The 12,631-nt window shown below is 45.1% G+C and overlaps 1 protein-coding gene across 2 annotated transcripts; it reads left to right on the forward strand.

Moving 5' to 3' along the window:
- The first annotated feature begins 684 nt into the window (after positions 1-684).
- On the forward strand, positions 685-5,266 carry LOC123413610 (probable protein phosphatase 2C 58). 2 transcript variants are annotated; one of them, XM_045106548.1, is made up of 14 exons: positions 685-844; positions 1,506-1,642; positions 1,738-1,792; positions 1,875-2,005; positions 2,689-2,752; positions 2,855-2,963; positions 3,069-3,222; positions 3,641-3,766; positions 3,851-3,974; positions 4,051-4,127; positions 4,230-4,282; positions 4,476-4,530; positions 4,615-4,907; positions 5,034-5,266. In XM_045106548.1, the coding sequence occupies exons 4-14, from the start codon at positions 1,889-1,891 to the stop codon at positions 5,056-5,058; spliced, it is 1,197 nt and encodes a 398-aa protein (XP_044962483.1). In that variant the 5' UTR covers positions 685-844; positions 1,506-1,642; positions 1,738-1,792; positions 1,875-1,888; the 3' UTR covers positions 5,059-5,266. The 2 variants fall into 2 exon arrangements, with proteins under 2 accessions (XP_044962483.1, XP_044962482.1); XM_045106547.1 differs by having other exon boundaries at positions 697-844; positions 1,741-1,792.
- The last annotated feature ends 7,365 nt before the right edge of the window (positions 5,267-12,631 follow it).

A 12,631-nucleotide genomic window follows, 5' to 3' on the forward strand; every position in this document is an offset into this window, starting at 1 on the left:
TTTTGCGCGGGAGCGAGCGGACTAAATGGGTCCGTGCGTTTGCTGCCCGTTTCATGCATGCACGAAACGTTTGTGCACTCAGGCCGTGGATGCTCTGACAGGCTGCCGAGGACCATGAAAAGGACACGACTCCACCCCCACCCGTCGCGGGAGCTCACACCGCAGCTCTGCGCTCCCCTCTCGTACGAAACAAACCTTCAAATATTTGAGCATGAAAACGAAGGCGGGGCTTCGTTTGCTCCTCTCGTACGACCGGGCAAACGAAGCCCTGCCCTCGTTTTCGTTTTCGCCGTCTGAACCCCCGAACGTTTCGCAGGACATCTCCGAGCCCGACCCGGTCGAGGAGCGCAGCAGTGCGTCGCCGTTCGTTGGAGCGAGCGAGCGAGCGGACGGCCGGCCTCTCTCCCGTGCCAGCCTTCTTTTTTTCTGGGAATCTTCCCGCCGCGCTCTTATCTTATCCGTCCGTCCGGAGGAAAACTGGAAAAGTCGTGCCGCCACTTATACTTTACGCCTACGCACGCAACGTCACGTCACGGAGGCGCGAAAAACCAATCCCGCACGCCGGAAACCGCGGCGCCGAGCGAGCGAGCAGGGGCGGGCGGTGACGTCACGTGCACAAGAAAACGCTGCGGCCGCGCCGGCCGGTGACCCACCCACCCAAACCCCCACTCGTGATCCAGCCATCCCATTCACAGTACCGCGCGTGCTCCCGTCACCACTGCAGCCCACGCTCCAATCAATCCTTCCTTCCTCCCTCCCTCCCTCCCCCTCCCGGCGATCGCAGGGAATCCGCCCCCGTCCGTCGCGCCCCTCGGAGCCCGTCCGCCTCCGCTCCAGCGCCAAGGTACTCGCCGCCGTCCCCGTCGCTCCACTCTTCCTGATTTCCGTGCCGACACAGACGAGATCCCGCCGCCGCTTACCCGTATTTGGGGGCGGGCAGGACCCCTCCGCGTGGCCTGTGCCTGTGGGTGCCGAGCTCAATTCAGCGTGTGCAAAGTTTTTTGTTTTCCTTGACTAGCTGCAGGAACTTTCCCCGCCTGCTCTCTGTAGTCTGCACAACTGTACCGTGTTCAGGTCTTCACGAATCTGACGCTGCCTGGTGCAGCACTGCGCTTCGCCTCGAGCCGATTAAGGATCGGATGTTGTGCGGCGTGTGTATCACCCATGGCTGGCGCACGCGTCAAGAAAACCTGTCCGTTGACTGCAGTGGGGGCGGACTCTTCTGTGCCGGCTCAACGTCCTCCATGTCGAAATGCGACGGCGTTTTGCTCAGGCCACATGAGATTGGGCTGGATTTGTTTTACAAAAGCAGGGCAGGGCCTTTGCGCTTTCCTTTTTGTGACCGGCTTGTGGCTGTGCGTATGGAAGGCTTGTGAACAGCGATGCTTTAGTTATGCGCGGAGATTGGAGGGCTACATATTTGCTGTATCGAATGCACGCGTTTGGAAAACATCGCGGTCTCTGCTGCCAGGCTCTCATTTTTCTTCCTTTTTCATGTCGTGCAGTTCATATTGACGACCAAGGGGGCCTTGACAGATAAGATATACTGGTACACATATTGGCATGTTAAGGAGAAGCACGGGAGCTACTCGGTGTAGCTATTATCGGACGTGCACTACTCTGTTATCCGCAACATTGTGAGGTAGGAGCACTACTTTCTAAATTTCTATCATATAGCATAATGTTATAGTTCATTATAACAATCTTTACTAACAACCTTTTTCCCGATTTGTGCAGCAGTTACTCAAGTTGCGTCTGTAATCTGTTTCCAACCTTATTAATTCTGGACCTGGTATGTTGTCGCTCTGTTAAAACCCCGGAAGCTTGGTTGTATGCTGTGGATTTACTTTACTGTTAACATATTCTTTTATCAGGTGCATTCGCAAAGATGGGAGTTTACCTTAGTACCCCCAAAACTGAGAAGCTATCTGAAGATGGGGAAAATGATAAACTTAAATTTGGACTTTCATCTATGCAAGGGTGGCGTGCAAGTATGGAAGATGCTGTGAGTTTCTATTCATAACTGTTTGATGTTGCTTAATGAATATAAAGTCTTGGAAATGTACAGATGTAGAATCCCTAACATACACCCGGTTAGTCTAGTTTGTTTATATTCAGAAATCAGAAGTATAGCTGACACTAAGGTAGCTTGGGGAACTGTGGACAGGGATACTAGGTATACATATCTAAGTGCTTATTTGTTGATAATTGGTATATTTAGCAAATCTGTGCACATGAGAGAACAGAGAAGTTGTGTCTTATCACTTATGTCTTTGAATTTTGAATGTAGCAAAACCATGAGTTGAATGGTGATATTTGATTGTTTAGTTTCGATTCCTGCAAACATGATCTGGTGTTGACATGACTGTGCCAAAAATGATCAAGTCTTGCATCATGTACCGAAATATCTTTCGAAGAATACTATTGGTTTTGTTATTGCAACAGACCCTGGGTTGAGCCCCTGTTTGTAAAAAAACTTTGAAGATTATTATGCAAAAACAAGCATACACTAGAACCAACACTAAACACAATGACAAATATCATCAAATTAGACGCTATAATGTTGCTTGAAGCTGTAGCATAGTACTGATAAAATCGAGGGGCTGGAATTTTACAAATTTTTATTTTGCTATAGTTGTATACTCTCACTTCATTGTGAAATCTTTAACCCTTTGAGCAATATTCCAGCATTCAGCCTTGCTAGATCTCGATAAGGACACATCATTCTTCGGTGTTTTCGATGGACATGGAGGTAAGGTTACTTGCGAAGACTAGTGCCTTTTCACTGCTCATGATCTTATCCACATCATGTCAAAATGGCCGTTTACATTATCATATCACATTCTTGCCTCAGGAAAAGTGGTTGCCAAATTCTGTGCAAAATATCTACACAGGGAAGTTCTCAAAAGTGAAGTCTATTTAGCAGGTGACCTGGGAGCTGCTGTCCATGGAGCTTTCTTCAGGTATAGCAAACTATTAGGTAGCCAGCTTGAGTGCTTTTCCATTTATTCTCCACTGTGAGTTTCTTCCCAGGATGACTTCGCAGTAATTATGATTTGTTGATTTAGAATGGATGAGATGATGCGGGGTCAAAGAGGCTGGCGAGAACTACAGGCACTTGGAGATAAAATAAACCAGTTTACTGGCATGATAGAAGGGTTGATCTGGTCTCCGAGAGGCAGTGATTCAAATGATAGACATGATGATTGGGCTTTTGAGGAGGTAACTATGCAACTTACATGAACCACATGATCAACTACTCCTTGTAGGATAAGTAATCTGCATTGCAAATTAATTTGGTTGGTGTAGCTCTTAAAATTGTTTTGTGAAGGTTTGTCATTTAAAATCTTTCTTACTAAACCATTCATGCCTTAATCATGTGTAATATTTGTACGGTTCTTGACTAGACAGTTTATGTACTGTCGTCGGTTATTGTTCAAGTTGCAAATAAGAGGTAGCATATGAAGAAAATTTTAAAGTGAGAGGTTTATTGCCAGTAATGAGACCTCTTGACAAATTAATTCAATTTCAAATATTGTATTCTTGTAGTTGTACTGCCAGTATTTTGGCATTCCTCTGTAGGACTGTTGCAGTTTAAGATTTGGGCTACCCAGGCAGCCTTACAGGATTGTTTTAACAGGGACCTCACTCTGATTTTAGCGGGCCAACCTGCGGGAGTACAGCCTGTGTTGCAATGGTAAGGAATAGTCAACTTGTTGTGGCAAACGCCGGAGATTCCCGCTGTGTTATCTCAAGGAATGGCCAGGTCTGTAATGCTTGTCCTCGTAGTATGTTTAACATGTGAATTTATAGACAGGAGCATCTCATTATCTGGTTGAATATACTATAGGCATACAATTTATCAAGAGACCACAAACCAGAGCTTGAAGCAGAGAGAGAACGGATACTGAAAGCAGGGGGGTACATCCAAATGGGGCGAGTAAATGGAACTATAAACTTGTCAAGAGCAATTGGTACTACATTTACCTTTTTGTCTTGTTCATATCACGCACCTTGGATGATTGCTAACATATTCTAATACGTCTGTAGGAGATATGGAATTTAAACAGAATAAATTCTTGTCTCCTGATAAGCAAATGTTGACAGCAAACCCTGACGTAAACACTGTAAGCAGTTCACCTTCTGCCAGTACTTTACCTCCTGCAGCTAATTGATGGCTACGTTTTTCTTGTTGCTGGTAGTTCATATGATTTAAATATGTTTTGCAGGTCGAGCTTTGTGATGATGATGATTTTCTTGTTTTAGCATGTGATGGCATTTGGTAAATCCCTCTCTTTAGCAGGGTTCCATAACTGTATGTGTTTTATTTGTTCTATCTCATTTGACATTCAATGGAAGTTACAAGTTTTCTAATATCCCAAATTCCTACTTTGTTTAAGTTACAGCTATGAGCCTTCAACATGACAGTTGTTTTTATAAGTAAAATAATGACCATACGCTCTGATGATAAACAGGGACTGCATGTCGAGCCAACAGCTGGTCGATTTCATCCATGAACACTTAAAGACAGTAAGCCCCGAGTTACTTTTGTAAGTCTATACTTGTATGGATATCATGGTCTTCAGCAGTACCTAAGGGATGAAACAAATGCAGGAGAGTAGCCTTTCTGCAGTGTGTGAAAAGGTGCTCGATAGATGCCTGGCTCCATCAACATTAGGTGGAGAAGGATGCGACAACATGACGATGATCCTTGTGCAGTTCAAGAAGCCAATTGACCATGGCAAAAATGCCAGTGCTGGTGAAAAATTGGCTGTGGAGGATAAGGATGCCAGTGCTGGTGAACAATCAGCTACTGCCGATAAGAGTGCCAGTTCTAGTGAACAATCAGCTCTCAAGGACAAGAATTCTAGTGCTGGTGGACAATCGCCTGGTGACATAGAACAGTCGTGAGTCTGCTTTAGTTGCCATTTTTTTTCTTTGTCATCTCTTTTTCTATTCCACTCAACTCTGTTGTTGTCATCATTTTTCCTCGTTGTCAGCCTTCCTACACTAACCTGTACTTCTGTGACCAGCGCGAACGAGGAGAAGAACTCGTGATGTGATGTCATGACGTAACCTGGTAAACCTGTGTACTAAACAATGACTTCTGAATCATGGTGTGATGTACTGATGTTGTAGTGGGTTGAGCATGCATGGCGCAGAAATTCATGTGTAAATATCAACCGTGTGTTGAATTGTTGATGCATGGCGGATACCCCACATCAGTGAGCGGGGTAAGCTGGTTTTTTGTGCTGTTTCTCTCTAACTTTCTTATCTCGTCTTTGGGCTGTGATGATATGATGCTGGTACGAAATACGTCGTGGAGCCGTCTTCTCCAGGGAGGTTTGAGGGTCGATGTAGCCCGACTCTACCTTTGAGTGGAAGTATGCTGGTTTCTTTCCGCCGGAACTGAGTTTTCTTTCGGTGAGCCGTCTTCTCCAGGGAGGTTTGAGGGTCGATGTAGCCCGACTCTACCTTTGAGTGGAAGTATGCTGGTTTCTTTCCGCCGGAACTGAGTTTTCTTTCGGTGCAGCCAAGGTTTTTTACTTGGACAGATCAAGGGGTTGTGTCTGTACCGGTTCTGGGCCTTTATATATGCCGTGATCTGCTTCAGCTGGCCTAAGTGACTGTTAACAAAACATAGATTGCGATTTCAGACGCCCAATCTGTGACACAGGGGTCATCTGGTGCTGGCCGGAAGGATCGTCTGCTTGATGATCTGATGGAAAATCTTGACCTGTGATGATCGTGAGGTGGAAGAAGACTTACCGGACACTACATCCAGACGTTTCAGAGATATGCTCTTTGTCGTTCGGAGCTAAGTCTTTCCCACGATATTAGACTGGGCAAATCACCACAGAACAAAACAAAAATGCAAAAACTATAGTTTGTAGTTTTTAGGAGTTTAGGTTACTTATACGTAAATAGTATCATTAGATTTTTGATAAAAATAATTCACAATATTATTATATATCATCTCTTACTTACAAACTTATGAAAAACTAATCAAAATATAATGTAAATATGTAAACTCAACTCATTTAAATAAAGAAAGCATACAGTAATTATGCCTTAAACAAAATTGGTATGTTTTTATATAGCACCAGAATCTCGACATGCTTGCTTAATTGGAGTTCATGAAATAACAATTATTTATCGTGACACAAAAAATAATTAAACTTTTACATATAATCGCTAATGAGGCTACAAATAATTATAACTTAAAATAAAATAGCTTTAATATATATATACATACATGTGATTAACTCCTAATCAATCATACTAAGGTGTGATGACATCATATCATCATGATGCAAGAGAGGAGGTTGTAAACAACATTATTTACATTAAGTAAGACATCTGTGTATACAAATTAATATTCGTGAACGGCCCGCGGAGCCGGAGCATGACAGTTTTGTACACCATGACGTCCTCCTCAGCTGTATGAAAACCACACTCGCACAACTTTATACGGTTGACGGATCTCGGCCGCATACTTACCCAACAGATGTCTTCACATTTAACGGAATTTCGACTCACCCAACATTGTATACAATTAATTAAATTTTATTAATAATTAAAATATATGAAACTTACATATTTATACTAAACTCTTTCACTTTTTGATGACTAATATTGTTTTACTAAGAATATATTTTTTAAACTAACATTAGGAAACATTCGAAACTCAAATCATATTTTGGTAAATTTATGTTAATTTTCAAAGTTAGTTCTGTAGTTATAAATATTTTGCTAAACTTTTTTTTAAGAGATACAGAAGGTGAAACAAAATAACATTTCCCCACTTATCTTCTTTAGTATAGTGCGTGTTTATATACGTTTGAATTCACTTTAGTTTCTCTTTAATGTCATTTTAAAGGCTTCCCTAGAGTAATAATCTAATAAATATCTTGACTGTAAGTAGGTAGATAATTACAAAGTATGTGTGATATCTACAACTAGTTTGTTCTCGAATTATTTTGTAGTTTTCTTGGTTTTATCAAAGATCAAATATCCCCTCCGTCGTCCCCGCTAGGGCGACTCGAGCGTCGCCAAAACCCTAGCCGCCGGGGGCGCGCACTCCCTCCTCCCCTCCCTCTGCCGTCGTCGGAGGAAGCCGTCGGGCTACACTCGAGGGACGACAGCGGTGGCGGGGGACTCTCTCTCTTTTGCGTGTGCGGTCCCCCTACACGGATGGAGGCGCGACCAATCTAGCAAAGCAACGACGATGGCTGCAGCGACGGTGGCGGTGGTCGGCACTTACTCGGGCAACGGTGACTGCATGCACGTCGGGCAGCCCGATCATGGGCGGTGGCGCGATGCGACCTGCAGAGGCGGCACACCATCTGGTTTCGAATCGGTGGCGGCGTGGAGGCCTGGTGGACGGCTCGGCGGCACCTTTGGTTAGATCTATTCTGGCCGGTGGAGCCAACGGTGGTGGTCATCTCCTACGTCGGAGGTAGTCGGCCTGAGGCTGGATGGTTGGATCTCGAGATCGGTCATCTAGTCCCGACCGCGAGTCGGGGAGACATAATGGCCGGTGAAAACCGAGCCGACGGCAGGCGATGGCAGCGTTCTTTGTCGTTACCTTGATGAAGGCATCGCCATGTAACTACTATCGACCCTCGTGCTGCTCCGGGGGAAATCCTTGGACCTGGTATTCCAGATCGAACGATGGCGGCACTACGGTGTCGTTTCTCTCTTGAGAGCATCGTTTGTGGAGCAGCGCTCGAAGACAGAGGCAGGAAGTGGAGCAACTTCGTCTTGAACGGAGCTTCGATGGAGATGTCAAGTCATGCCTGGTCGACAGGTGCTATGCTGTATCATGACTGTTCGGCAGGTGCTACGCACGACATATCTTCTAGAGTCTCCGTGTCGGGATGAACGAGCACAGGGCGGTGATGCCGTTAGACGCCATGGTGGCGTCGATGGATGGTCGGACTGGCAAGGATGATGCGGATCTCTCTCCTGAAGATGGGACAGCGGCTCGATGATGATGACGGCTTCTCAAACGTGTGCATGTGGTGTATGCTTTAGGTCTACTGCACCGGTTGTTATATCCGATACATTATATAGATGGATCGGCGAAGACATCGGTTTTAGATATGGGGAGTGAGAGCACTCCGTATTATCAAGGTTATAGGTGTGAGTGGTGGCTTCGGGTGGCTTGATGCATATTCTTATTAGACCTTTATGAAATAATTAATAAAGATGTATGTATGCATCGATTGATGTAGAGGCCAAAGGTTTAACCTTCTTTTCCCAAAAAAAAGGTATATAACCAATTGATAATGCAATGGCTATGCATCCTACCCCGATCAAAAACGCCTCATAACATAATTGCAGTTTCGAACTGCTTTTTACTTGATGATCAACCAAAACCAAGCATGCTCCAAAATTTGGCCTATGTTTGGATTAATGCCAATTATTTGGCATGCCCAGACCAAATTGTCCATGGTAGTCGATTTTTCTGCCAATTTTGCCCAGTCATGGGCATTTTAACCCGGCCCGTAAACATGTGCACCAAAGAATGACTAATGGAAGTGATTGCTGGCTAATCTCCATAAGAAGATTTTACTCTCTGATGTCACATCAACTATCCATATATTTTTTCCTTGCTTCCAACATCTGATTTATTGCACCATCAGAAAATGTCAACAGTGTTAACAGCAACTCCAACGAATCGATCCAAACGGAGGGCGATCTTGTCCGCTTTTTGTCCGTTTGGGCCAGCCACGCGGACCCGAACGCCCGCTTTCGCAAATGGATCGGCGCATGCGTCCAACGCTGGCCGGACCTATTTTTGTCGGCGTGCGAAAAAAAATACATAAATACATAATTAAACATTAAAAGCCGGCCACGAAGGCCGGCGAGAGTCCACGCGTTTGTATTACATTAATTAAACATAAAAAAACACCTAAAACTTCGAGGGCAGCCCTAGGCGTCGTCGTCATTGTCATTGGGGCCGGTGAGGTCGACCAGCGTAGGCGCAGGGCCGATCCAGGGGAATGCCGAGTTCTAGAGCCCAACTGCTTGCGCCTCCGTCGTCTGGCCCGCCGGCGCGGGCTGTGCTGGTGGCGGTGGCAGCGCAGCAGCACGGGCACGCTCCTCCGCCTCCCGTCGTTCCTCCTCTGCCTCCTTCTCCACCTCCATGCTGCGACCTCAAGTGCTCGAGGTAGGCTTGCTCCTGCTGCGGTGTCGCGCCCAGCCAGATGGGCGGCACCGTGACGAACTCCTGGACGACGCCGGTCCACTAGTAGACCTCCCGCGGCTCCGTGGGCTTGGGCTTCGGTGGAGGTGGCATGACGCAGTCGCCCGCGGCCGACAGCGCGATGGCCTCCGCGAGCTTCTGCTGGTACGCCGCCTCCTCATCGGCCCTACGCCGCGCTTCCTCCTCGCTGTCGCGGAGAACAGCAATGAGCGCCGCCTGGTAGGCGGCCTTAGCCTCCTGGTCCTCGTCGCTGACGACAGGCGGGGGCGGCAGAGGGCCTCCTGGCTGCACTTCGTGCACGCCACGACGACGCTGCTCCTCGTGCTCCACCGCGAACCACACTTCCCAGTTAGGGTAGTCGGCTGCGTACGTAGGGTCTCGCCGCTGCTCCGCCGTCAGCAGACGCCGACGACGGCTCACCTCCTCTGCATGCATCTGCGCCGACCGCGGCACGGTCGGCACCGGAATCCTCTCCGGATCCAGATGCCACCCGTGCGGCAGCGTGACATCGGGGTACGGGAGTGGCATGCGGTGGTCCCAGTGCCACTGCGCCTGGTGCACCGGGACGCTCACGTGCTGGCGAGGCCGGTGGGAAGATGGCGACGGGGAGATGGCGCGGGGGTAGAGCGAGGCCTTGCCCTTATTTGAGAAGCCGCCGACCATGGTGTGCTAGGGTTTTGGTCGTTTGGTCGCCGAGGAGGAGGCTGGATATGGACGGTCGGAGTTCTGGAAGCAGATGTCGGAACCCACCGCACGCTCGGATTAAAAAAGGCCGACCGCGGTCGCTGACGCGTGAGCCCGAGGATGGGAGCTGTCATAAATTATGTTGACCGCGGTAGTTCGGGGCGTACACCGAGAGGACGCGTGTGCGTCCGATTTGCGTCCGTGCCGACGCATTTCAGTCCCAAATTTGGATCGAAAATGGATCGGCACGGACGCAAAGCGGACACGCTTTGACAATAGATGAACGCATTGGGCCATCATTTTTGTCTATACCGGCCCAAACAAACGACGGCGGGCGAAATGAGTTGCCCCTTCTCTAACCAACGGTTTATGTGGTTCGGGTGACTTATGACGCCATTCCCTTTTCCACTGCAACACGGCGCACTGTGTGTGGGCCCTTGAAGATACAGATCTTGTTGAGGTGTTCGAGAGAAAGAGAGAACCGGATGCCAAATTTGGTATCTTTGCATTGATTGATGGCTTACTTCACGGTGATTTCATTAAGGTGCTGACCCTTTGGGCCATATGACATGCTCGCAGAAAGGCTATACACGAGCAAGCCTTTCAAATTCCCCACTCAACACATCACTTTGTTAAAAAAAAAATGAAATTCATGTGCACTAGCACCCAGGACTTAGCTTCATAGAAGAATCCCACCCGGGTGGCCGCAGGGTGAGCCACTGTCCACCCTTGCCATTAGGCTACAGCCTAGTCATCAACACATCACTTTGTTACAAGCTACTCCCTCCGTTCCTAAATATAAGTCTTTTAAGCGATTTCACTAAGGGACTACATACGAAGCAAAATGAGTGAATCTACACTCTAAAGTATGTCTATATACATCCGTATGTAGTCCTCTAATGAAAGCTCTAAAAGACTTATATTATGAAACGGAGGGAGTACATCGGAGAGCTAGAGAATACAAACCGACAAATCCATAAGACACTCCTTCGACAAACAATACAACCTGTCCAGGGTGTTTCCTATTGTGGATTTTCACAAACTGGCGCCCGTAGGCGTGTTAGCTGGGCCGGCCCATTTAAGTGTTTCTTTTCCTTGTGTTTAATCTCGCAAAATAAAAGATGATAGATCTGATTCGAAGCCGCGACCCATTGACAAAGTTACGCTGGCAAAACAACCACGCCAATCTAGCGGGATGTGCAAAAATTGAATTTTGAGTTTTTGTATTATCTCTTTTCGCCTTTTCTTTTTCTTTTTTTCTTTTTTCTTTTTTGTTTTCCTTTTTATATTTTTCTTTTTCCTGTACAAATGGCTTTGGATAGAATTCCCACAGTTTTTTTCAAATTCAATGAACTATTTCTCAAATTTGATGAACTTTTTTTCAAATTCAATGAACGTTTTTCAAGATTGATGAACTTTTTTTCAAATTCTATGATTTGTTTTTTGAAAAATCAATAAACTTTTTTCTAGTCCAATGAACTTTTTTTGTCAATTTCAGCTAACTTTTCTCTTCTTCCTAGTTGATGAACTTTTTCTACGTAATTGATGAACCTTTTTCTAAAAGTTGAAGATTTGTTTTTCAAAATTTTGATGAACTTTTTTTCAAATTTGACGAACCTTTTTCATATTCGTTGACCTTTTATTGAAATTTGATGAATTTTTGCTCAGAATCGTTGATTTTTTTATTTCAAACTTGATGAATGTTTTCAAAATCAATGAACTTTTCTCAAAATCGTTTATTTTTGTTTCAAATTTGATGAACTTTTTCTAAATTGAATGAGTTTTTTTTCAAATTGGTGAAATTTTCCCAAAGTTGATGAACTCTATTCAAATTCATGAAAGCTTTCTAAAGTTTGATGAACTTTTCTCAAATTCGATGATTTTTTTTTTAAATTTTAAAAATCGATGATTTTTTTCAAAATTGATGAGGTTTTTAAAATTTGATGAACTTTTTTCAAATCCGATGAACATTTTTTCAAATTCACAATCTTTTTATATTTTTGTGACTTTTTTTCTATTGGTACAAACATCTTAATTTTTTTGATTTCTTTCTATTCGTGGTTTTTGTGAATGATTTTTCAATTTTTTTTCTTTTTTCCTTAAATAATTTATAGATGGTATATAGTACTGCTATATGTTTAATGTTTTTACTAAAAGAACGGTCATATAGAGTTGTTTTCTTTTATAAATTGTTAAGTTAGCTTGTCCTAGTGGTTGACGTGTGAGACATTTAATTAGGCGGCCAGAGTTTGAATCCCAATCCGGCCGAATGAATATGTAATTTTTCCTTTTCCGCACGCGTTTTTGCCTTTTTAAGTGGGTTTTTTCTGTTTTTTTGGTGTTTCGGTTTTTCACCGGTCTTTCGCAATTTTTTTTCCGCGAAAAAACGTATTTTTTGTTTTTTAGTGAAAAAAACGTTTTCTGTTTTTTTGTGACAAACACGGTTTTGCCTTCGTGAGAGGAACGGCCGTGTCTCTAGGAAAGACAAAAAAATACGTTTATTGTTTTTTTTGCGAGAGGCACGCCCGTGCCTCTCGGAAAGGGAAAAAACACGTTTTCTGTTTTTTTTGCGAGAGGCACGGTTTTGCTTTCGCAAAAGACACGGTTTTGGCTTCGCGAGAGACACGCCCCCGAAAGGGGAAAACCGCATTTTCTGTCTTTTTTGCGAGAGGCACGCCCGTGCCTCTCCCGAAAGGGAAAAACGGGTTTTCTGCTCTTTTTTCCGCGAGAGGCACG

The sequence above is a fragment of the Hordeum vulgare genome, chromosome 7H, assembly GCF_904849725.1.
Source record: "Hordeum vulgare subsp. vulgare chromosome 7H, MorexV3_pseudomolecules_assembly, whole genome shotgun sequence".
Taxonomy (NCBI): Eukaryota; Viridiplantae; Streptophyta; class Magnoliopsida; order Poales; family Poaceae; genus Hordeum; species Hordeum vulgare.